At 40.7% G+C, this 25,920-nt stretch overlaps 2 protein-coding genes across 2 annotated transcripts in view; both read right to left on the minus strand.

Annotated features, from left to right (window-relative positions):
- Window positions 1–2,232, minus strand: part of LOC127540228 (mas-related G-protein coupled receptor member X2-like) — a 121,460-nt gene extending 119,228 nt beyond the window's left edge. Inside the window, exon 1 of the mRNA XM_051964836.1 lies at window positions 2,121–2,232. The gene's annotated coding sequence lies outside the window, so the exon portion shown is untranslated. The remainder of the gene's footprint in view (window positions 1–2,120) is intronic.
- LOC127540233 (mas-related G-protein coupled receptor member X4-like) overlaps window positions 1–21,289 on the minus strand; it is a 142,092-nt gene extending 120,803 nt beyond the window's left edge. The window contains exon 1 of the mRNA XM_051964841.1: window positions 19,663–21,289. Within this exon, the coding sequence (XP_051820801.1) occupies window positions 20,324–21,289 (966 nt within the window). The 3' untranslated portion in view covers window positions 19,663–20,323. The remainder of the gene's footprint in view (window positions 1–19,662) is intronic.
- Window positions 21,290–25,920: the final 4,631 nt, after the last annotated feature.

Here is a 25,920-nt window from a genome sequence, read left to right on the forward strand (position 1 = left end):
AATCATTATTGATCAGAGAAATGCAAATTAAGACAACTCTGAGATACCACTACACACCTGTCAGATTGGCTAAGATGACAGGAAAAAATAATGATGAATGTTGGAGGGGATGCGGGAAAACTGGGACACTAATGCATTGTTGGTGGAGTTGTGAACGAATCCAACCATTCTGGAGAGCAATCTGGAATTATGCCCAAAAAATTATCAAATTGTGCATACCCTTTGATCCAGCAGTGTTTCTATTGGGCTTATATCCCAAAGAAATACTAAAGAAGGGAAAGGGACCTGTATGTGCCAAAATGTTTGTAGCAGCCCTGTTTGTAGTGGCTAGAAACTGGAAAATGAATGGATGCCCATCAATTGGAGAATGGCTGGGTAAATTGTGGAATATGAATGTTATGGAATATTATTGTTCTGTAAGAAATGACCAGCAGGATGAATACAGAGAGGACTGGCGAGACTTACATGAACTGATGCTAAGTGAAATGAGCAGAACCAGGAGATCATTATACACTTCGACAACGATATTGTATGAGGACATATTTTGATGGAAGGGGATTTCTTTGACAAAGAGATCTGAGTTTCAATTGATAAATGACGGACAAAAGCAGCTACACCCAAAGAAAGAACACTGGGAAACGAATGTGAACTATCTTACATTTTAGGAGGAATTCCAGAAAAAAAGCTCCTCTTCACTTGCTATCTGATTATTTTTTTATTGTCATCACCTCCCAAGCCCCTCAAATTCCGAACTGGATACTCTCAGATCTCCAGGCTTTTAAAGTGCAAACTGATCTAGATAAGATTTTTTTTTCCAGATGCAAACTTAATTATAAGCCAAATCTGTTCTACAATTTTAGAAAGAAACCATTCTCTTTTGATTGTTTTTGCCAGTCCACCCAAATCTTTTCCCCTTTTGTCTGCCCATCAGAAAATGCTTGAGGACTACACTGTTTGCTTCCAGCTTTTAAGAGCAGCCAAGTGCTTTTGTTTTTCCCCCAGATTCCCAAAATCTTCAATCTTTTGTTAACACAATCAGTGCAAAGGGATTACAATTTTCATATCTCTTTTGTGGGCTTTGATTAGAGCTCTTTAAAAACTGCTTTTACTATTATATCCCAATTAACAAATTTCACTGAACTGATTGCGTATATTTTCTTTCTCTCCCTGTCACTCCTTGTCCATGCATCCCTGCTACAGGCATGGAATGGGGGAGGGAAGGAGAAAGAGAAAGAGATTCTCTTTACTCTATGCACTATCCTCCTTGAGGGGTCTTAATTTAGTTGAATTTCTTTCTAAATTACACACATAGAAAATCATTCATTCATCACTGGCATTGTATGTTGATCATATCTAAAAGCCCATATAAGCTGTCCAATATGAAGCAATTAAATCCAATAAAGAAGTTAACATTCAAATAGCATTTGTTTTATGCTGAGCACTTTTGCAGTCTGGAAACTACCAATTGCCAAGTTCCCCAGTGACTGCCCTCCACCTTAGCTAACTTTATTTCTGTAGCCCCCAGCTTGATCAGAGCTTGGGTCCACAGAAAAAGTTAGGCTTTTTACCCTTTTAATTCAGGAGCCATAAGCATCTTCCCCAGTGTTCTAACTGCAGCTCAGAAGTTTTTCTCATTGGCTGTATTTTAAATCTTTCCAGGTAATAAAATCTAGCTCACAGAACAGGCATGATGCAGACATTCTTCAGAAACACCCAGACAAAAATTACATGGAAGAGGGCCGTCCCTTCCCCACCCAAATAGCAATCTCTCCCCAAGTGCACTTTCTGGTGGTGTGTTAGATTTCTGCTCTGAAGTTTTGGGTTTGGACTTCTCTTTCCCCTTTCCCTTCCGGGGAGAGCAGCTGTAATCTCATGGCTTGAGATCCTATAATACACAGAACCTCTCACCTCGGACCCCCAAGCCCGGAGGGCCTAGCCCATCCAGCAGCCTCCAGAGCCCCCCCTGCTCTGTGCCATTTATCAGGACTTCCTTCTGGCTCACTAAGTGCCACCCTTTGTAACCTCTTACCCAGAGATTTCTGGCTATCAGTCTGCCTAGTTCCCAGGCCTTTGGAAATCTCTGACCACTATCTCCTACAGTGGTTCTTTACCAATCTTACCCAATCAGAGGTCTTCAGAGATCTCTGGCCAGCACCTCTGCAGGCAGTGGTTCTCACATCCAACAGAGCACCCAAGGACAGCGGCTAGCAAGTTTGAGTCTTTATTCCATATGTTCACACCCTGTTCTTGCCCTGCTTCCTGGTGCCCACTCCTTTTATTGGGTCTATGAGGTCACACGCACAGCCAATAAGAGAAGGAGATGACTCCCATTGATTATGCAATGTCAGTGTAACCCGGGCTTCTGCTCATGGGGAACTCCGCACTGATCCCAGAGACCACATTCAGACATGAAGATCTCTTTACTTCCTGATTGCGTTGTGCGAGCTTCCTCTGGACCCTTACAATTCCCTTCTCTTGTTTAGCGAGGCCACTCATCCCATTAAGCTGAAGTTAATATCAACAATAGCTCCCTTGATCAATGAGATTACAGAGTGTAAAAGAGAGGAATACTTCACCCTGGGCAGTCACTTCATTTGCGAATGCCCTAGCGTTACTCTAGCATTACTCTGTAACCTTCACATTGTAGTCTCTCCTAATTCCCAGGGCATCAGGAAACCCTCTGGCCACTGACTTTTGCAGTGTTAACCAACTTTAACCCAACTTGGAGGCCTTCAGAGGTCTCTGGCTACGATTTCTTGAATAACCGATAGCGCGCTCAAGAACATCCATGTGCAAACTTAAGGTCTTTATTATACTTGCTCACATAATGCCCTGACCTGTTAACTCCCAAGTGAACACCAGGTCTGCGAGAGACCCACGTGTTCACTATCAAGCTCTTTACTTCTCTTGGCTAGTCATCCCTTGGCTCAGCTACCCCAGTATAAAGAGAGCAACTTCCTGCTGCAGTGATCTTAAGGGTCTATGAGGTCACATGCACAGCCATGTCCCGTATGAAGCTATCTCAATATGACCAGGATCCCACCCATGGTACAGTCTATGGTCATAGAAATTACTACTGGGCAGCTTTACAACCTCCTCTTTGCATTAGGCTTGATCCATTTGTAAAAAGACCCTAACAAGAGTGTATAAAACAGAACAAAGGCAAACGAAAGTAAAACAGTAAGAACTAGGCTCAGCAGGGGCCAAAACCAAGCAAGTCTAACATGCTGTTCAACCCACTCCCCAAAGTCATGTTCAGGCAGGTGGGATGTCTTGAGTCAGGTTTCTGTTTTATGCACCTTTTGGTGTCTAGTAAAGAAAGGCCCAGAGGAGGGTATATACAAGGAAAGTCATGTCCCTCAGCCCTGCCTCACTAACTGGCAGGTGGGTGTGTTGGTCTTTCACCCGCTGATTTAGAGGCCTTGTCTACAAGTGGAAAACAGGGCGAAGCCTCTCCCCTGGCCACCATATGAACAGCAGGAGGCTGTGGGAGAAGCGCACAAGCCCTCTGTCCAGTTCTGTCAGTCTCAGGTGTTGCACATCACCCAGGACAGTCCAATTCAGCTGCTGCACTAGAGCTGTGTCTGCCATCAGCGTCTGCAGGGCTGCTGACATCTGGCCGATCCTTCTGGACCCTCATCATCAGCGACCCCTTTGTCATCTGGTCCTTCCCTTCTTGGTTTCCCAAGTCATGGACGAGTCTGGTTGGAATCCACTCCTCTGCTGCTGGGTCTGCATCTGGAACAAGAGCATTCCCAGGACCCCAAACCTTGACCCAACCCGGGCCCGTCCAGATGCCATCTAAGCCCTTCCACATCACTGGGGAGAGAGGTCCCTTGTCCTTGTAGGCTTGTCTGTTAGTTAGCTGCGCTTTCTGCGTGTGCCAGAAGCCATTGCTGGGGTGAGAGCCAAGAATGTGAAAATTGTAATTATATGTATATATCACTGCATCTAAGGTGGCCTGAGTCAGGTGGAGGGTCATGCAAACCCCAACACTCCCTTTTCTTGCTTAGACAGGAGCATCTTGAGGGCACAATTAGCCCATTCAACAATGGCTTGGCCCGTAGGGTTATGAGGGATGCAGTGGAATGGGCCAGGCAAATTCAGTGCCGAAGGACCAAAAGGCAGAAGATGTAAAAGGTGGTCCATCATCTGCTTTAAGTGCATGTGGGACTTCTGCAATGGAGAAGCAATGAGGAAGATGGCTGATCACATGCTTAATGGTTTCCCCAGGATGAAGGGAAGCCATGAAGAATTGAGAGTGCGTGTCCATGGTTACATGGATGCTCTGCTTCTTAACAGCAGTAATGCCCACTTACCGTGGGGCATTGGATGACTTATTTCTGTTCGTGTTTAAATTTAAATTTTATTTGATAGAATTTCTATTGATGCATTTGGGAATAATATTATATAAATATGTATGTATTAATATTGAAGTATTGCTACTAGAAATTTACATCTGCATTTGACATGATTTTAATTTTAATTAATTTTAAAAATGGATATTAAAACAGTTCTATGATTACTTACTTAAAGTGGTCACCTGTTTGTATTTCTTAATTAGATGAAATATATTTAAGATACTACATTGCTTTTTTTAAGGATGTCATTTATTTCAATAACAATATTATATTGAATTTTTTCAAATCAGTTGATTGGGGGAACTCTGAAACTGTTCTGACTTTGGGTTAAAAGCTTGAGAAATTCTTCTTGAAGGGAGGAGGAAGTCTCCTTGAACTCTGAGAAACTCTCCTCTAAGCCAGGCCCACCTCAGAGAATCAAGATAAAGTGGTTTCTTTCTGTTATCTTGGTGGGACCACTCCTACTTATCCCCAGCTAGAGATCTGGACCTGATAACTCTATTAAGTTGAAAATGGACTCAGGACCACTCCCAGTAAGTGATCTCATCTAGGCCTGGGTGCAGTGACAGCTTTGAGGGAATCTCATTCAGGTGAAACTTCAGTCTCAGATTTCCTTCTAAAAATGGCAATTTTAAACTCATTTCTTTGCAGAGACCCAAAAGGCAGGACCATGTCAGGCCAAGGGACCTCTCCTTGGCATAGCTGCCTGCGAGGACCCCCTGGTTTCTGAGAAGACATTCTCTTTTCAGCATTAACCCCTCTTTATCTTTCTGCCAGAATGTCTCTACACCCCTGTTTAGCTCTCTGTCAGGACTTTGCCTCCTAGCAAAAGCTAATTTCTCAGTGACAAAACACTTCTTTTTGCCAGTTTAACTTTTCGGGTTCGTGAATTCTTTCACGAAGGACCTGTCTCAACCAAAGAGGAGTTCCCACAACTCTCTGCACTGCCAATGACCTCATCAGTGTGAGAGCTGCATTTATATAAAAGTCAAGGCCTGAAAAAGAAGAAAACAACTTGATCTAAATCTAAATTAGCAGAAGTCTAAGGATCAATTTGAATGATGTATGATCTCCTTAGACCACATCTGGACAGTTCTCTTCAGTTCTAAATCTTTTTTTTTTTTTTTAATTAAAGCTTTTTATTTTGAAAACATATCCATGGATAATTTTTCATCATTGACTCTTACAAAACCGTCTCTTCCAAATATTCCCCTCCTATTCCCCCACCCTCTCCCCTAGATGGTAGGTAATCCAAATATATCAGACATGTTAAAATATATATTAAATGCAATACATGTATACGTATGTATACAATTATCTTGCTGCACAAGAAAAGTCATATCAAAAAGGAAAAAAAAAAGAAAACAAAATGCAAGCAAACAAGAAGAAGAGTGAAAATGCTATGTTGTGATCCACACTCATTTCCCATAGTCCTCTCTGGGTGTAGATGGCTCTCCCCATCACAAGATCATTGGAACTGGCCTCAGTCATCTCAATGTTGGAAAGAGTCATGTCCATCATCAGCATTGATCATCATATCATCTTGTTTTTGCCATTTACAATGATCTCCTGGTTCTGCTCACTTCCTTCAGTATGAGTTCATCTAAGTGTCTCCAAGTCTCTGAAATCATCCTGCTGGTTGTTTCTTATAGAACAATAATATTCCATAACATTCATATCCTATAACTTATTCAGCTATTCTTCAATTGATGGGCATCCATTCAGTTTCATTTTCTAGACACTACACAAAGGGCTGCCACAAACATTTTTGCACATACAGGTCCCTTTCCCTTCTTTACAATCTCTTTGGGATATAATCTCAGTAGAAACACTGCTGGATGAAAGGGGATGTACAGATTGATAACTTTTTGAGCACAGTTCCAAATTGCTCTCCAGAATGGCCTGATCCATTCGCAATTCCAAAAACAATGTATTTTCCCACATGGCCTCCGATATTCATCATTATCTTTTCCTGTCACCTTAGCCAATCTGAGAGGTGTGTAATGGTATCTCAGAGTCATCTTAATTTACATTTCTCTGATCAATAGTGATTTGGAGCACCTTTTCAAATGACTAGAAATAGTTTCAATTTCATCCTCTGAAAATTGTGTGTTCATATCTTTTGACCATTTATCAATTGGAGAATGGCTTGAATTCTTATAAATGTGTCAATTCTCTCTATACTTTAGAAATGACATCTTTATCATAACCCTTGAATGTAAAAATGTTTTCTCAATATATTGTTTCCCCTCTAATGTTTTGTGCATTAGGTTTTTTTTTTTTTTTTTTTTTTTTTTTTTGTGGGGGAGAGGGGAGGTAGAAAAACTTTTCAACTTAATATAATCAAAATTATCTATTTTGTGTTCAATAATGAGCTCCAGGAGTTCTTCTTTGCTCACAAATTCCTTCCTTCTCCACAGATCTGAGAGGTAAACTATCCTTTGTTCTTTTAATTTGCTTACAATATCATTCTTTATGTCTAAATCATGAACCCATTTCAATCTTATCTTGGTATGTGGTGTTAGATGTGGGTTAGTGCCTACTTTCTGCCATGCTAGTTTCCAATTTTCCAGTCAGTTTTTGTCAAATAGTGAATTCTTATCCCAAAAGCTGGGGTTTTGGGTTTGTCAAACACTAGATTACTAAAGTTATTGACTATTTTGTCCTGTGAACCTAATCTATTCCACTGATTGACTACGCTATTTCTTAGCCAGGACCAAACAGTTTTGATGACCGCTGCTTTATAATACAGTTTTCGGTCGTGCACAGCTAGGCCACCTTCATTGGCATTTTATTCATTAATTTCCTTGAAATTCTTGACTTTTTGTTCTTTTGAATGAACTGTGTTATTTTTTCTAGCTTTGTAAAATAATTTCTTGGGAGTTTAATTGGCAAAGCACTAAATAAGTAGATTAAGTTAGGTAGTATTGTCATCTTTATTATATTAGTTCAACCTACCCATGAACACTTGATATTTTTCCAACTGATTAGATCTGACTCTAGCTGTGTGGAGAGTGTTTTGTAGTTGTGTTCACACAGTTCCTGTCTTTCCCTTGTCAATAGATTCCCAGATATTTTATACTAGCAACAGCTATTTTGAATGGAATTTTTCTTTGTATCTCTTGTTGCTGGTAGTATATAAAAATGCTGATGTGGGATTTATTTTGTATCCTACTACTTTGCTAAAGTTGAGAATTTTTTCTACTAGTTTTTTTGTTGATTCTCTAGGGTTCTGTAACTATACCTTCATATAATCTGCAAAGAGTGATAAAGTCTAATTCCTTTAATCTCTTTTTTTCCCTTTTATTCCTAAAGCTAAAATTTCCAGTACAATATTGATAGTAATGGTGATAGTGGGCAACCTTGTTTCACCCTGATTTATTGGGAATGGTTCTAGTTTGTCCCCATTATACTATGTTGCTTTCTAAATTATATATTGGACCATTTGTAAAAATTGTACGGGCTATGCTCTGCTGGACATGTGGTACAAATTCTGTTACATTGGGTCCAAAGTTATTTAGATATTACCTATTTTCAAAATCTTTAATTTTCTCTAGCATATAAGGGGAGAGAGGTTCTGAGATATAGGCTGGAACAGTCTTCTTAGCCATCTCCCCAGCTGAGATACACTCTTGGCTCTGGGAGGAGGAGAGTGGGGAAAGGAGCCGGGTTTAACATTGAGATTATGGCACCAGTGTCAACTAGGACAGACCGACTCTGTATGAGTAAGGAGCCACTTCCAACAGGAGTCAGCAGCACTGTGGCCTGAATATCCCCCTTCTTGTATTAGCCCTCCTGCTGCCCCTCCCTAGAGATGTATCATGCTGAGTGAATGGGGATAGAGTGTGGGTCCTCCAGGGTTGTCTGGGGCCTTTCTCTTTTCTTTGCAGCATCTCCTCCAACTCCCTTTTACATTCTTTCCTCCCATGACTTGGTTTTCGACAAGTAAAACAAAATCATAGTAACATGTTTGATTTTGATGATACAAAGTAGAGACAATAAGAAATGAGCTGCTGCCCTGCAGAAGGGTTGCAAGGAAAGATTTCCTTTTTGCCTCCCAAAGTTCCTTTTTACTTTTTTTATATTGCTCTGCAAGAGAAACTGCCAGCTGTGCTCTGATCTCAAGGAGGATCCCAGTGAATTGCCAATCAAAGTTAGTCAGCTTAATGGGAAAGTGAAGATTATTAACAAAGTTAAAAAGAAGCTGGATCTCCCTTGCTGAGACCTGAGTTGGGAACAAAAGCTTGGGTGAGTCTATCAAAAAAATGGAGCAATAGATTCCCCGGAATCTGGAAGCTTCTGGGAACTTTGTTAAATCAGTGGGTTAAGGGACCATACTGGTGTGGCTTCAAGGAGCTTTTCACCCACAAGTTGAAATGGTAGTGCTCCTTTCCTCAGCCTCTGAGTCCCAAGATATCTTAAGATTCTCCTCTGGAGCTTCCCAAGTAGCTTTTTGGCTCCAATTTCCCTATTTCCTAACCAAGGTGACCATGAGTTGATATAATTCCAGATACCTGGATGTGTATGAATAAAGGGTGAATGGGAACTGCTCAGCAACGACTGTGGGATCCTCCCTGGGGAAGGGATACTCTTGGTAAAAAACTGGAGTTCTCCATGCAGCCAGAGCTTCAAAGCATAGGTCTGACCAAAGTTTAATTCATTACTTTCAAAGTAAAGGATGCAATTTGCAAATTGGAATCTCTCAGGCAGGAGATCCCCTCCTGTTGCAGAGAAAGTGGAGATTTTATGTAAAACTATGCATGGGAAGGAAGGGAGAAGGCAGATTACAATACAAATATTATTGATCAATTTCTCACTAGTGCAAGGAAATTTGGGTATTCTCCAGTCCTGTAGGACCAGTTCTTCATTGATGGTTTGACATCCTTGGGGTTGTAACTTGGTGGGGGTACAGAATTCTGTGATATGAATAGAATCTGCAATCTTTTAACATTCACAGGAAATTGTTGTCAGTAATTGATTATTTTAAGCTACAGTGTAGGAGTCTGACTCCCAAGTCAGAGTCTTCTGGGAAAATGTTTACTCTTAAAAATCTAGATTATCAGTATATTAATTATATAAGTCATATCAATAATTATGAAAATCACAATTATTTTTACATAAATGAGTACTGTAATGCCATCTCAACCCATTACTGCTATTCCAGCAAGGCATTTTGTCTGCCTAGATATGTAAGCACTTTTCCATTTGTTTTGTTCCTGTTTTGTTCCTGTAACACTATAAGGAAGTTTGCCTCCTGGTTTACTAGCTCTAACTTTTAATCTATTGATTGTGAGAGTATTAATATGGAGAGATAATATTTGGATGGTGGTTCTATTGCCTTGTCTTTACTTTTTACTTTTTAAAATGTGTTTTATTTAAAGAAACAAAATAATTTAAAAGAAAAACAGAAAAGGAATATAAAACGAAATGAAACAAAAGAAAAGAGAGCATTGAGATGGGCTCATCAGGGTGGAGTCAAAATATATAATCACTAGCCTTCAAAATATATAACAACAAAGGCCAGTTGAAGAAAGTATATATATATTAGTAGAAGAAACTATATTCATGAATGTCCATCTTTTCTTTATTTCTTTATAAATTGTTCTTTTGTTCTTTGCTGTGAATGTTTTTTTACTTTATTCTTTTTGTTATTGTTATATTGTTAAGAAAGGATATATTTATGTACTCTTATGTAGATATATACATACACATAAATACACACACATACCCCCACACATAGACACACACATATAGTTCCTATCCTTGCTAGCTTTTCCTTTAATTCTGCTCCTACTTTGTATTGTTTTTATTTTTTAAAAAATTGTTTTCATGTGTCTGTACATCATTTTCCTAGACATTCTGTTTAGAGGAAAAAGTCAACCTGTGAGGCAATAGCCAGTGGTATTCCCTCAATTCCCTTTTTAGGTACAAATGTTTCAATGATGTTTCCCCCAAATGTCTGGAATATTTCCAATACTGAGATTCATGGGGAATTGCTTTGACAGACTCCTCAATGTCATGTTTCCTACAGAACTGCTCTCCTTTGTGTATATTCTCTCTGATTCAGATCTTCTTGAGGAGTTCCTTTTCTTTGTGCCATTCCAGGTGCTGCCCATGAGGCAGTTGAATCTAAGTGTGTTAGCTCAGTGTCCTATCATGATAGAGTTTATTGCAAAGATCTTGCCAGGTCCTTTCTGAGCAGGAAGGAATAGAATGTTAGTCTGATAGGATGCTTAGGATTCGAGTGTGGCAGGTGACACTAGCTAGTCATCTGTGGGCCAATCACTAGCCTTCTGCCTCTACTATTGTTTCATCACTAAAACAAGGATAGAGAGACAGAGGCAGAGAGAAAGAGAGAAAAAGACACACAGAGAGATAGATCCACATGCTTGAGAAATAAGAAAGGTGATTGGCTCTTTTTTTGACTACAATAAGGTCATTTGTAACATACCAGCTGAACTACATAAATAATGATCAGATCTAGAATTAGATCATGCAGAGTGAAATCAGAAAGGGAGAACTGACATCACACTTCAGCATTGCTGCTGAGATGTAAAGAATCATTTCTTGTGCTGTAATAGAGTGGAAGTAATTCTGGGAAGGAAGAAGGGGAACTGAAACTAGATATGAGACTTGGAAACTCTCCTCAGAAGTAGAGGGAAAGGCAGGCACTGGAGTTTCTAGAACACACTCCACAAGAAAACTCTTGTTTCTCCTTTTGTGATGTTGGAGAAACTGAGGCAAGACACAGATCAGGTTTTTAATATTTTAATAGTGGAGAATTTGGACTTTGCAAGGAGAGGTCCAAGCACGCCAGCTCAGTCGTCCACCATGGTGTGTGGCCCAGGGCAGCAAATAGGGAGTGAATTTTATAGCAAAAGCCTTGGGTTCATTGGATGGACTGAAAAGGAAGCAACCACTGACCAGTGTTCAGCAATGGTGTCTACTTCCTGTGGACACATAACTCCTTGAAATTTAGACCTAGGATCTGACCATTTTCTGTCCTACAGCCCTCTGAGAACAGGGATCACAGAACTTCCTGAAACTCAGCCCCAAGGTCCTCCAGCCTCTGAGCAATCTTCACCTGCTCCCATTCAGTCCCTCCTCTTTATTTCATACATTTGAAGGTTTCTCTCACAAATCCTGATACATTTCTTCCTGTAGGACATCTTTGTTATCTAGGCCTTCAGGCTGGTCCCTCTCTCCAGTATTAACTGTGACCCACCTTCTACCATTTAGAACCAGCACCAGCACATCTTTGGGAACTTTCAGGACCCATTTTACCTGAGAAATCTTGACCTATTGTAGTGATTTGGTGCATAAGCAAGCGGGTGATGGGATATTGCTGCTTAAAGAAATGAGCAGGAATTGGAGTCCCCCTTCCACCGACTAACACCATCTGTCTCGGAAGCCCCAGTCATCACAGAGCAACAGATTGGCATCTGGCATCCAGTGTCAGCCATAGAACTACAGCACTGTAAAAGCCTGGGACCTCAGGGCCACTGTCCTATCATCCCCACTCAAGCAGTCCAGACACAGATTTATTTGGGCCAAAGGGACAAAGGTCTCATCTTCTGGAGTAGCTTCAGGGTGATAAGGGGCATAGAGCTGGCCCTGCCCAGGGGGGCCCAGACTGAGGAAGGGAGACTAGTGATTTGAAGCATCTAGGGGATGCTGAATGTCAGAATCAGGTGTCAGGGGATTTCAGAGTGACCCAGGGGATTTCATGGCATGGCGTCTGCAAGAAACACCTCTCATAAACAGATTAAAATTACAAAGACAAAATATGAGAAAAAAAGAAAAGAATAAATCAAAGTGTCATTAGTATGGGAATTACTTGGGACAGTAACCAAGAACCTTACCCAGAGAAAGACTGGGGGGAAGATGAGGCTATCATGAATATCGCTTATCCAAACAGTTTTTCCTGTTTGGAAATATTCCAAAGAATATTTCCCTCAAATCCCTGCTTTTGTTTCCTCAATAGAATAGGGGCAATGTGTTAAACAGTGTGTCCTTAAGTGAGTAGAATCTCTTTTATTTTATTGTATTTTATTTTAAATAACTTTTTGACAGAACCCATGCCAGGGTAATTTTTTACAACATTATCCCTTGCACTCGCTTCTGTGCCGATTTTTCCCCTTCCTCTCTCCACTCCCTTCTCCAGATGGCAAGCAGTCCTTTATATGTTAAATAGGTTACAGTATATCCTAGATACAATATATGTGTGCAGAATCGAACAGTTCTCTTGTTGCACAGGGAGAATTGAATTCAGAAGGTAGAAATAACCCGGAAAGAAAAACAAAAATACAAACCATTTATAGTCATTTCCCATTGTTCTTTCTTTGGGTGTAGCTAATTCTGTCCATCCGTGACCAATTGAAACTAAATTAGACCTTCTCTTTGTCGAGGAAATCCACTTCCATCAGAATACATCCTCAAACAGTATCATTGTTGAGGTATATAATGATCTCCTGGTTCACTCAGCATCAGTTCCTGTCAGTCTCGCCAGTCCTCTCTGTATTCATCCCGCTGGTCATTTCTTACAGAACAATAATATTCCATAACATTAACATACCACAGTTTACTCAACCATTCTCCAGTTGATGGGCATCCATTCATTTTCCAGCTTGTAGCCACTACAAACAGGGCTGCCACAAACATTTTGGCACATACAGGTCCCTTTCCCTTCTTTAGTATCTCTTTGGGGTATAAGCCCAGTAGAAACACTGCTGCATCAAAGGGTATGCACAGTTTGATAACTTTTTGAGCATAGTTACAAATTGTTCTCCAGAATGGCCGGATGTGTTCACCATTCCACCAACAATGTATCAGTGTCCCCGTTTTCCCACATCCCCTCCAACATTCCACATTATTTTTCCCTGTCATTCTAGCCAGTCTGACAGGTGTGTAGTGGTATCTCAGAGTTGATCTTAATTTGCATTTCTCTGGTTAATAATGATTTGGAGCATCTTTTCATATGGCTAGAAATAGTTTCGATTTCTTCTTCTGAGAATTGTCTGTTCATATCCTTTGACCATTTATCAATTGGAGAATGGCTTGATTTCTTATAAATTAGAGTCAATTCTCTCTATATTTTGGAAATGAGGCCTTCATCAGAATCTTTGATTGTAAAAATGTTTTCCCAGTTTATTGTTTCCCTTCTAATCTTGTCTGCATTAGTTTTGTTTATACAAAAACTTTTCAATTTGATATAATTAAAAATTTCTATTTTGTGGTCAATAGTGATCTCTAGTTCTTCTTTGGTCATAAATTTATTCCTCTTCCACAGGTCTGAGAGGTAAACTAAAATAGAATCTCTTTTAGCAAAAACTTTTCAGTTGTACAAAACAAATCTTTTCTCCAATTAGTACAAGTGTTAACAAAAATCAAAAGCAGTTTGAAGCCCTGGCAGGGAGAATATGTGCAAAATCCATCTGCCAAACCTCTCCTAAATATGTATCCCTCCTCCTGATAGACCTCAGGGTGGGAGGGTTTAACAGCCCTTTCAGAATTTACTTGCCTGGGAGCCATAATTAGGCAATGTAGGAGTCAGTAGTTGGGGAAGGAAAAGTGCCATGGTCAGGGGCAAACAAGTAGCAGCACAAGGGACTGAATCTGCAAGCCTTTGTCTCTTGGGCTGAAGTGAATCCCACTTCTGGTATCTTTTACAAGTCATATCAGAAATTTCTCCAGGTCCATGGACAGCTTGCAGTAATTGGTCCCCTGCACACTTACTGGGTATGTTTGTTTGGCTGTCAAAATAAATAAATCCCCTTTCTTTCCATTTAGGCCCATGAGCATGCAAACATGAAAAGTATATTTGGAGTCAGTATGGAGATTCACTCTCATTCCTGCCCCAAACCCGGCAATTTCATGAAGCAGGGGCTTTAGTCTGCTTCCCTTTGCCTATCCAACCCCAGAAATCCCAGTCATGTCCCTGGGGCCAAATCCTCCCTACAAAAGCTACCCATGGCTGCTGCCCTCCCCTGGGTTAGCCCACCATGCACATGTTATCTCTCCTAACTCCATTAGCCTTCTCAACCCCACTTCTCCCCCTTAGAGTTAATCCTTTTAGGAGCTAATTCTTTTCAGGATTTGGCCTGTCAGCTTAGGACATGTCCCTTTCTCCTGGCAAATGGCAAGTTCCACTAGGAGCTTGCCCTGTTCATCATAAATCTACCTTTTGCCAAAGACAATGGCCAATGTGGATTGTTTACATGATGAACCCCAACCCCCAACGTTTGGTGTCCATCATCATCTAGTGCCTACTGAACCCACATAATACCTACCAATTTTAGATTTCAATATTATGACAATAAGCCTTTTTAATAATTTAACTTAATTAGCAATGTCATAATTTTCACAAGTGATAGCCAAATAAGACACAGCATAGCCTATCACAAAAATGGAAAGGAATCTCATGTAATTTACAATCCTTTCCAATTTTAACATGTAAACTAATTTAAAAAAAGTTATTTTAAAAATCAATATTTTATTATGTGATATTCTAATTAGATGTTCCATTAAAACTATCACTTGTTTTTCAAATCAATCTTTCTTGTCCCTTGTTTTTAAATCACCTTAAAAAATCACAATATAAATATAAATAACGATTCACAATAAGTAAATAGCTTTTGGATATAATTTCATAAAACTTATACACATTTCCAGCAGAGCTGACCAAATTTCAAAGCATAGCTCACAATTTATACAAATTAGCTGGTGTTCATTTTAGAAAGCCCTATATTTCATCCAATTAGACAATACAAATATGTGACTTATTTAATTAAATTACCAGACCTCTGTTTTAATAACTCATTTTTTAAGCTAAAATCATATCAAATATATGGTTAAATTTCCCATAATGTTTCAATATTTGCACAAAATTTTCTAAGATTTCATGCTTAAAGTAAACAAATTCACAATTCTAGCACATACCATTTAATAGTTATTATAATTTCTCGTAAATGTCATTGTAAGAGATTCATCCTTTGAAACTTAAAACTCATCTTGATATCTAAGAAAGTAATCTTCAGCTCAGCATTCCCAGTCTAAATCGTTAGAAGTTGTTCCTACTTAACAAAGTTGGAGATTATCAGTAAACTCATCCTTCATTGGGACCAATGAAACCCAAGTTATTTCTCAGGGATAATAACCTTACTTCCAGAAAAAAGCTCCTCTTCACTTGCTATCTGGTTATTGTTTTATTGTCATCAGCTTTCTTTGTTCTCTTGTACTCCGCCCTTTCAACCCCTCAAATTCAAAGCTGCATACTCTCAGGTCTCCAAGCTTTTACAATGCAAACCTGATCCAGATAAGTTTTTTTTTTTTGGTCTAGATACAAACTTAGTTATAAGCCAAATCTTCGTTCTACAATTTTAGAAAGACACCATTCCCTTTTAACTGTTTTTGCCAGTCCACCCAAACCTTTTTTCCTTTCCTCTGCCAATCAGAAAAGTTTTGAGGACTAGACTGTTTGCTGCCAGCTTTTAAGAGCAGCCAAGTGCTTTTCTGTTTTGCCCTAAATTCCCAAACCCTTAAATCTTTTGTTAACACAGTCAGTGCAAAGGGATTACAATTTTCATGTCCCTTTTGTGGGCTTTGATTAGAGTTCTTTTAAAATTGTTTTACTTTTATATCCCAATTAACAAATTTCACTGAACTATTTGCGTATTCCCATGCTCTCACTACTAGTCCATGTATCTCTGCTACAGTCAGGGAATGGAGGAGGGAGGGAGAAAGAGACCGAGATTCTCTTTACTCTATGCACTATCCTCCTGGAGGGACCTTAATTTAGTTGAATTTGCTTCCAAATTACACACAAAGAAAATCATTTATCTCATCACTGGCATTGTATGTTGATCATATTTAAAAACTCATATAAGGCTGCCCAATGTGAAGCAATTAAATCCAATAAAGAAGTTAACACTCAGAGAGCATCTGTTTTATGCTGAGCACTTTTGCAGTCTGGAAACCACCAATTGCCAAGCTCCCCAGCGACTGCTCTCCACGATTGGCTAACTTTATTTCTGTAGCCCCCAGCTTGGCCAGAGCTTGGGTCTGCAGAAAAAGTTAGGCTTTTTTCTCTTTTAAGACAAGAGCCAAGAGCATCTTCCCCAGTGTTCTAACTGAAGCTCAGAAGTTCTTCTCACTGGCTGCATTTTAAATCTTTCCAGGTAATAAAATCTAGCTCACAGAACTGGCATAACCCAGACATTCTGCAGAAACACCCAGACAAAAATTACATGGAAGAGGGCCATCTCTTCCCCACCCAAAGAGCAATCTCTCCCCAAGTGCACTCTCTGGTGGTGTGTTAGATTTCTGCTCTGAAGGTTTGGGTTTGGACGTCTCCTTCCCCTTTCCCTTCTGGGGAGAGCAGCTGCATTCTCATGGCATGAGATCCTATAACACACAGCCTCTCACCTCGCACCCCCAAGCCTGGAGAGCCTGGCCCATCCAGCAGTCTTCCAGAGCCCCCCTACTCTGTGCCATTTATCAGGACTTCTTTCTGGCTCACTAAGTGCCCCACTTTGTAACCTCTTACCCAGAGTAATCTCTGGGTAAGTAATCTCTGCATTATCAGCTGTAATTATCAGCAAATGTGTCCAGGTGTAAAGTAATCTCCTGATTTCCTGGAGTCCAGAGGACAAGGAGTGGACTTGACTGTGAGCAAGGAAACCTTCATCAGCAAAGGAACTATTAACCAGTGTTGGAATCCTTACTAACTGCTAAGCAATTAGAGTTGATCTAATCTTACAAGAAGTTGTTTTGGCCAGAACCTGAAACAAGGTACTAAGTAGAACTAATCAAGACAAGGCTTGTGTTCCCACCTTTACTCATTGGACTCCACAAGTATGCTAGCTTCAAAAAGTACACTTTCTACACCACACCTTAAAGCTCTTTGGGCCAGAGAGCACTATGGGAGAAAACCCATAATCCCATTCTCTCAGAAGGTTCACATATAAGGCTGGCTGATCGCGCTGGACTCGAGAGGAATGACTCTGCTGCAGAGAACACTTTTGACGGACTTCAGTGGAGCTACGCCAGAAGCCCTCTCTCCGCGGCAAATTGGTGGCTGGGCTCCCCAAAAGGAGATAAGAGAGACCTTCCATCTCTGTTGGAGGCAGAAGAAAGCAGAGGCAGAGGCTGAAGGACAGAACCTTTGGATTTGGAGACATCCGAAGGGCTCTAAGCCTCTAAACCGGCTGTGCATTGAGAAGAACAAACTCCAACTTTTGAACTCTAACATTTGGCGCCCAAGCGTGGGAACCAAGGACCCTACTTTCACTGAAGAAGTCTCCAGTGACCAGGAACTGAGTGAGTACAACCTTTTTTGGCTGAAATGGGACAGATCCTAGGTAAAGATTCTCCATCCCCACCCCAACCCCCCCAACCCCAGACCCACCCAAGAGTGGTGCTATAGAAAGCCTGCTTAAGCTGATAGAAGATCAAGGGCTACTTGTAACTTGGGGACAGACAGCTAGACTTCTGGCTACATTAAAACGCACCTCCCCTTGGTTCTTAGAGGAAAAGCAAATCTTTCTAAAAAACTGGGCATTGGTTGGTCAACAGATGTCTGCATATAACAATGAAAACGGTCCTCGTTCAGTTTCCATTGCAGTGTTCTATTTATACAATACAATACAGATGGCCTTAAAATACCAGGATATCCAAAGGGGGAAGCCTGAGATAAAGGAGGAAGACAAAGAACAGATTAATGGCCATATCCCCACAGGGCAGGGAGACTTAAGTGAGGCTCAAGGGTGGGGTGAATCTGAGGCAGCCTCAGCCCCACCTGAGGAGCAGGTAATTGACTCTCCTTCATCAACTCCACCCTCCGGGATGGAGGGAAGAGGGGTAGTGGGGGGGGCAGTGACAGCACCAGCACCTCCCCCCCAGCATCTAGCACCTTCCCCCAGCATCCAGCACCTCCTCCCCAGCATCCAGCACCTCCCCCCCCCCATCCAGCACCTCCCCCCCAGCATCCAGCTGCTCCTTTGAGTAGATTGCAAAAGGGACTAATTAAGGCCAGAGAAGAAGGGAAAAATGTATTAGAATTTCAACACCACATTTTTCCTGTAATTCAACAGTTTAATTCTTCAGGTCAAGAAAGTAGAAGATACTCACCTTTTGATATAGAAATCCTCAAAGACCTGAAAAAAGCTTGCACTCTTTATGGGGCTACATCAGCTTATGTTAAGATGCTATTGCAAAATTTGTCTTTTGAAATCTTGACCCCTAATGACTGGAAATCGATAGCAAAAATATGCCTAGAACCTGGACAGAACTACTTGTGGCTTTCTGAATATAGTGAGCTCTGTAGGATACAAGCCCAACAAAATATTCAAAGTGGAGTTCATACTGCAATCACCTGTGACCTATTAACAGGTACAGGTCCTTATGCAGATGTCACAGCACAAATTAGTTATTCTGTAGCAGCATATCAGCAAATTGCTGATAATGCTATCAAAGCGTGGGCTTCTCTTCACAATAAAGACAACAAGGGGGGGGGCCTTCACAAAAATAACACAAGGGCCAAATGAACCCTTCGCTGACTTTGTGGGACGCTTGCAGACAGCTATCATAAGAACAAATGGAGAAAATGGAATAACAGACATCTTGATAAGGCAACTTGCTAAGCTGATAAAATCCAAACGTTTATTTTCTCCTTCTTTGGGCCCGGGTAGCATTCTTAGCTATAGACACACACTTTATGTATGTATGTATGTGTGTATGTATGTATAAATAGTTTTTACATTTAACTTTTTAAATAGGTATATTTAATGTATTTGAAAAAATAAAATACATGCAAAGATAGGTTTTTAACATTAGAGTCTGTAAACACTGTGTTCCAAATTTTTCTTCCTCTTCCTTCATCCGCCAAATAGCAAGCCATCCAATACAGGGTCAACATGTGCAGTTCCTCCAAACATACTTCTATATTCATCATGCTACATGAGGAAATCCTGGTCAAGAGGGAGAAAAAAAATGTCAGAGAGAAAAAAAAAGCAAACAAACAAAAATCACATCAAATATGTGAAAATACTATGCTTTAATCCAGACCTAGGGTCCATAATTCTGTCTCTTGATGCAGATGGCAGTTTCCATCACAAGTCCATTGGAATTTCCTTGAATGACCACATTTCAAAATAGATAAGTCCATCATCCCATAATTTGGTTGTTACTGTGTACAATGTTGTCTTGGTTCTGCTCACTTACCCAGTAGTGGTCCATGCAAGTCTGAGTTCAAATCCAACCTCAGGTGCTTCCTGGTTTTGGGATCCTGAGCAAGTCATTGAACCTCTGCCTGCCTCTGTTTCCTCAAGTGTAAAATGGATGTGTGGAGAACACATTGTATTGTGATTATAAAACAGAATTTTTTTTTCTTTGCTGAGACAATTGGGGTGAAGTGACTTGCCCAAAGTCACAGAGCTAGGAAGTGTTAAGCGTGTGAGACCAGATTCGAACTCAGGTCCTCCTGATTGCAGGGCTGCTGCTCTATCCAGTGTGCCACCTATCAGCCCCTAAATGCAATGTTTTGAAGGGCTTAGTGCAGTTCCTGTATAGTCTTGTTGTTCAGTCATATGACCCTATCTGGGGTTTTCTGGACAAAGACCCTTGAGAGCTTTGCATTTCTTTTGATAGTTGATTTTACAGATGAGGAAATTGAGGCAGAGTTGAATGACTTGTGCAGGGTTATACAGCTACATTCTTAGACTAGATGTGACCTCAGTTCTTCTCATTCCAGGCCTTGGAGTTCTGTCCTTTTTCGATATCCAGCTGTCTGGTATACAACAGGCACCTAATAAATGCTCATTGCCTAGAGTTCAAATCTTAGGTATCCACATAAATAATGGCAGGGGAATCCTGATTTTCCTCCCTGAGAGAGGGAAGTTGCTACTGGGTCTGGGGCAGGGGGCTCATTTCAGGGGCTGCTGTGTCTGAACATCTTCTTCTTAGGCTCAGAGTGTAGTCTCCTGGCTGCTGGTGTGGGGGGTGTTTGTTGTCCCACCTCCTAACTCCTGCTCATCCCCAAGGGCCCTCTGGAACACCACGTTGAGAGGTTCCCTCTGCTTATGCCCTAGTCTGCCCACGAAGAAGTAAATGAGGGGGTTCACACTGTTATTCACACAGGCCAGGGGGTCATAGAGCCAATCAGGCATGAGGTCTAATTGAGAGTAAAAAAGTATGAAACTCCTGATCCCCAGGGGCAGGCCGCAGAGCAGGAACATGAGGACCGTGAGCAGGACCATGAGGTAGAGCCTGGGGGGCCGCTGGCGCGAGGAGCTGCACTGGACCCTCAGCAGCAGAGTCAGGCTGGACACGCCCATCACACAGGTGAGGAGGAGGAGCCACGCAACCAGGATGGTGAAGAAGGTGAGAAAGTTATACGGGCAAAGAACAAATGATAGTAGCCAGAACATCCCGGGCAGAGCCCAGAGGCCAGCGCAGACCGCGGCCGATGTGTGTTTGGGGCGACTACATCGGTACCAGATGGGGAAGAGCGCGGAGAGACAGCGCTCGGTGCTGATCGCGGCCAGGAGGCTCAGGCCCACGGCGTAGAACAGGAATTTGAAGCCTGAAATTATCATCCATGCTGAATCCAAAAAATGTCCCAAAAGTGTGAATATGGACCTAAGAATGGAGAAACAAAGGAAGAGAGCGTCGGCCGCCGCCAAATTGAGGATGTAGACTGAGAAGGGGTTCCTCCGGCTGCGGAAGCGCAGGAGCCACAGGACGGCGCCGTTCCCAATCAGCCCAAGTGGGGAAATGAGCAGAGAGAGCAAGTCCGGCCAGTAATATAAGTCAGGGCTTATGGCAGGAACCCCCTGCCCCAGACCTTTACTATTCTGCACTGAATTGTCAGAACCAAATCCTGGATATTCAGGTGTGGGGGACACAGTCATGTTGGGGAGTCCGCGCTCCATGAAGCCCTGCTCCTCTCAGACACCCTGGGGACACAGAGATACAGAAGGACATCAGGGAGTTTCCCCACGTTTTATGCCTCTCTCTCCCTTCAAGAGTCAGAGCCTCCTCTTCCTCACTGCCTCTTTCTAGGGTGCAGGTAGGGGGCGCTACAATGCATAGGGATACGAGTTTAGGGAAAAAATGAATTATAATCTTGTCTTGCAAACTTATCAGTGAGAAAAATCATTATTTCACGGATACTAATAACTAATTATCCAATTAGGTTTAAGACTTCCCCTTCCTATTTCCTCCTTCAGAAACCAGTCCCTTGTGGGTTATTCCTTGGTCTCTGAAGGACATTGCTGATGCATGAATTTGCTCCAGTCCTTGAGGTACGTGATTTTTCATCACGAAAGAGAAGCTTATATAGGAATTATTACCCGATCATTGTTCGTGGTTCATTGGCTGGGAAGAAATGGATGCCTTTGTCCAGGTACCTGGAGTCAGCTAAGCTCCTCATGCCCTCAGCAGGTGGAGAAGAAGGCTCTGGTCCAGCTCCTGGTCCAGCCCCTCAGGGATTGTTGGTTTCCATCCTCAGGTATAGCCTTCTTTCTAAAGACTTTTAAAGAATTCAATGCACTCCAGAGGCATCTTAGGCTTCCAGCCAAGATCCTGATCTCAATATCTTATTTCCTAGCCATTATGAAAAACTAATTATTAATTACCCCAAAATTGTCGCCAGGACTTGTCATTACTTATATTAGGGGTGTAACCCTGGACACATTATTCAACATTTGTGTCCCTCAGGTTCCAAATTACTAAATGAGACCAAAAATAGCAGGAACCTCACAGAGATCTTTAGATCAAATGAGGCAGTATTTGTGATGTGCTTAACACTGTGCCTAGGACTCAAGTAGGTCATTGGAAAAAGCTGGTTTCATTCCCCACTTTGCATCTCCCTCTTGTCATGATGTGACAGAGAGGTGTAGAAATGAGTCTTTTGGAGAAGATGGGAGTACATGTGTTTCACCTTTCTTCTCTGACCACACTCAAATTCAGCCTTTGTTTCCTTTTCTCTTCTCCTCTTTCTTTAGTACATGGAGGTTTGGCTTCCTTCTAAAAACAATGTGGACAGGCCTAAGAGTGGGCTGAACCACTTCATTTTGTAATGCCGGAGAAACTGAGGCAGGAGAGAGATTAGAGAGTTTTTAATATTTTATTAATGGGAGAGTAAAATTGACTGAACAGGACTCTTGTCTCAAATTATCCAGTCAGACAGTCAAATTATCCAGATAAAGCTATAGTGGGACCAAGGAATCCATGTTGGTCCCAGGGCTGGAGGAGACTGTCATCTCAAAGAATCCAGCAGACAGCATCCAGCATCCAGCCACCAGCCTCCAGCAATGAATGGAGGAACCCCAACTTCTTAAATACCTTTTCTCTAAACAAAGGAAGGGGTAAGAAACTGTCAGGATGGGGGAGGCCAGAAACCCAAAAAAACCCAGAGACAGGATGTCTGAATACACAGAGATAAAGATGTCAGTGAAGTATTTTGGAATATTTTAGAGGGATAGTGTAAATTCTTGAGGACAGAAAAGAATCAGGAGGTCTGCTCTCTTGTTTATCTTGCTAACAATTTATAACCTTAGAGTAATTGGTCCTCAGTAATGGACCAGAGGGAGATTTATAGCTTAGGGGATTGAGACAGAACAGTTAAAGAAATTGAGACAAGGGAAACTAGTGCAGGGAAACTGAGTCAAGACAGTTAAAGAGAACTGTGGCATAACAATTTAAAACAATGGACATTAGTTAATTCATTTCATGGATGTATGCATGCCATTTTCTGTGTCTTTACTCTTTGATTAATTCATAAATTCATTCTTCCTATTATTTATTTATATTTAAAAATATTTATCAATGACTTTTCCTTGCACATAATTTATATTATGGTATATGCTGTCCCCCATAGAAAATCAATACTTTAAAATCAAAGTGAATGGGACTAGTGAAGATTCCTTAGAGTCTATAGGGTAAAGTAGGTCAAACCTTAGATCTAGTTTTCAGGAAGTAGACAGCATTGTTGACCACTGATCAATGGTTACTTCCTTTTCAGTCCATCCAATGTATTTAAAAATCAACAAGAAAGAGGAGGTGTACCCTTGTCTTTTCTTCTACATAATTCATTGTCTTTTTCTGTCATGTGCCATACCACATGCTGAACTGTCCAGTTGATGTGTTTGGAGCTCTTCTTGCAATAATGGAATAAATGCTTTGTATTTGTATCTGAAAATTGGGGTGAGTCACCACTCACCCCAATCTTTGGCAGGTTCTCTCCAGTAACTGCCTGGGAAGAATCTGGGTGCCCCTGGCACCCCCCAGCATGGTGGTGTGAGTTCAGAAAGCCAGGCAGTCTCTGCATTTGGTGAGCCCACCATTCTCTGTTTCAGTTGTGGATATGTGTTAGTTACCTAATTTATGACCTTATTTTCTCTCTGCCCAGTTTTTAACTTGTAAAGAGAAACAGTAATGATTGTTGTGAAAATCACATGATTGCATGAAACAAATTCTATATGAAACTGCTATGTTGTATATAATTGCTTCATATTTAATAACTTTATGTGGGGTTTTAGATGTGACCAACATACGATGTCAATGTAAAGATTAATGATAATTTTTTGTATGTGTAAAGCAATTTGGGAAGAAATTCAACTAAATTAAGCCCTTCCCAGGACTAGGAGGATAGTACATAGAGGAAAGAGAGTCTCTTTCTCTTTCTTCCCCCTTCCCTTCTTCCCTGGCTGCACCAGGAATATTTGGACAAAGGGGTGAGAGGGAATGAAAGAAAACATATTTACTGAGTTCAGTGAAATTTGTTATTTGAGATAGGATAGTAAAAGCAGTTTTAAAGGAGCTTTAATAAAAGCCCAATAAAGAGATATGTAAATTGTAATCTCTTTGCACTGATTGTGGTAACAGAAGATTTTAAGAGTTTGTAAACTTTTAAGAAAACAAAAAAGCAGTTAGATGCTATCTTGACAACCCTGGCAACAAATGTCCTGCTTTTGAGTTATCAAGAGTCACATTTCTAAGGGCCCTTTCAGCTTAAAAACCAAAACCAAAACCAAAAGTGACATCTTCACCCTTTCTTGGACCACAAAAGAGAAAGCGTTTGTGTGAATTGGAAAATAACCAAATGGCAATTCAGTTTGTGTGGAACTTTTCATTAGAATTTAGGGAATCTCATGAACTAAAGTTAAGTGAAGTTTCAAATCTGTTCTAAGTTTTAAGAATGGTCTTGTTTTCTTGAAGAAAAGAAATGAAGGGGGATCTTCCATTTTGACCAGAGAAGTCATTAGAGATCTTAATGGTAACAAATGTTTCCTGATAGCAAGCCTCTGTTTTTCTTTTAGGATCTTTTAACTATTTGTCTTTTTTGTACCTTTGGGGTTAAACTAAGAAGACTAATTCCTCTTCCAGGTGATAGACTTTTAAACAGGAGCATCTTGAGGGCACAGGGGATAGAGCACAAACTCTGGCCTCAGGAGGACCCGCATTCAAATCTGCCCCCAGACATTTAACATTGAGTAGGTGTGTGAATCTGAACAAATCACATAACCACAATTGTCTTGCCAAAATCATAACTGATAGATTTTTAAATGCTAAAGTATAGTCCTTCTGCACAATACCCAATTAAAGCTACATCATGAGCACAAAATTCGTATCAACAATAATGTGTGAAAAACACATGGGATGGTTCTAGGAGTACTATGATATAAAAGGAAATTCTTTTTTAGTGTTTTATTGTGTTTTAAACATTCTTTCATTACATTTATTTAAAAAAGCAAAAAGCACATTTCCTTATGAATTATGGTAAGAGAGACAAAACAGAGCAAAAGCAAAACCATGAGAGAAAACAAACAGTAGAAAAAGAGAAAAAGTGAATATAGCATCTGTTGATTTATAATCAGTGTCCACAGTTCTCTCTCTGGATGCAGATAGTGTTTTCCAGCCAAAGTTTATTGGGATTCCTTGGACCACTGAACCTCTGAGAGGAATCAAGTATATATAGTGGATCACACAATCTTGCTGTTACTGTGTACAATGTATTCGTGGTTTTGCTTGTTTGCCTCAGTGTAGGTTTGCATAAATCTTTCCAGGTCTTTCTAAAATCAGCTTGTTCATCATTTCTTATAGAACAAAAATATTCCATAACATTCATATACCATAACTTATGTAGCCATTTCCTAGGTAATGTGTATCTACTCATTTTCTAATCCTTTGCTCCCATAAAAAGAGCTGCTACAAACATTTTGGCCTGTGTGGGTCTTTTTTCCTCCTTTATAATTTGCTTGGGATACAATCCCAATAGTGGCACATGTATGAAAAGGCAGGCACAGTTTTTTGGCTGTAGGGCATAGTTCCAAATTGTTCTCCAGAATGGTTGGATCAGTTCACAAGTTCACCAACAATGTATTAGTTTCCCACAACTCCTCCAACATTATTTTCTTTTCCTGTCATCTTAGCCAGTCTGAGAGATGTGAGTTTTAAGAATAATGATAGCATGTTTATATACCATGAGTAAATATATGAACCCTTTCCAGTGCTTTATAATTAAACCTTAATGATTTCCCTGTATTTCATCCAGAAGTTT

Source organism: Antechinus flavipes, chromosome 6 (genome assembly GCF_016432865.1).
Source record: "Antechinus flavipes isolate AdamAnt ecotype Samford, QLD, Australia chromosome 6, AdamAnt_v2, whole genome shotgun sequence".
NCBI lineage: Eukaryota > Metazoa > Chordata > Mammalia > Dasyuromorphia > Dasyuridae > Antechinus > Antechinus flavipes.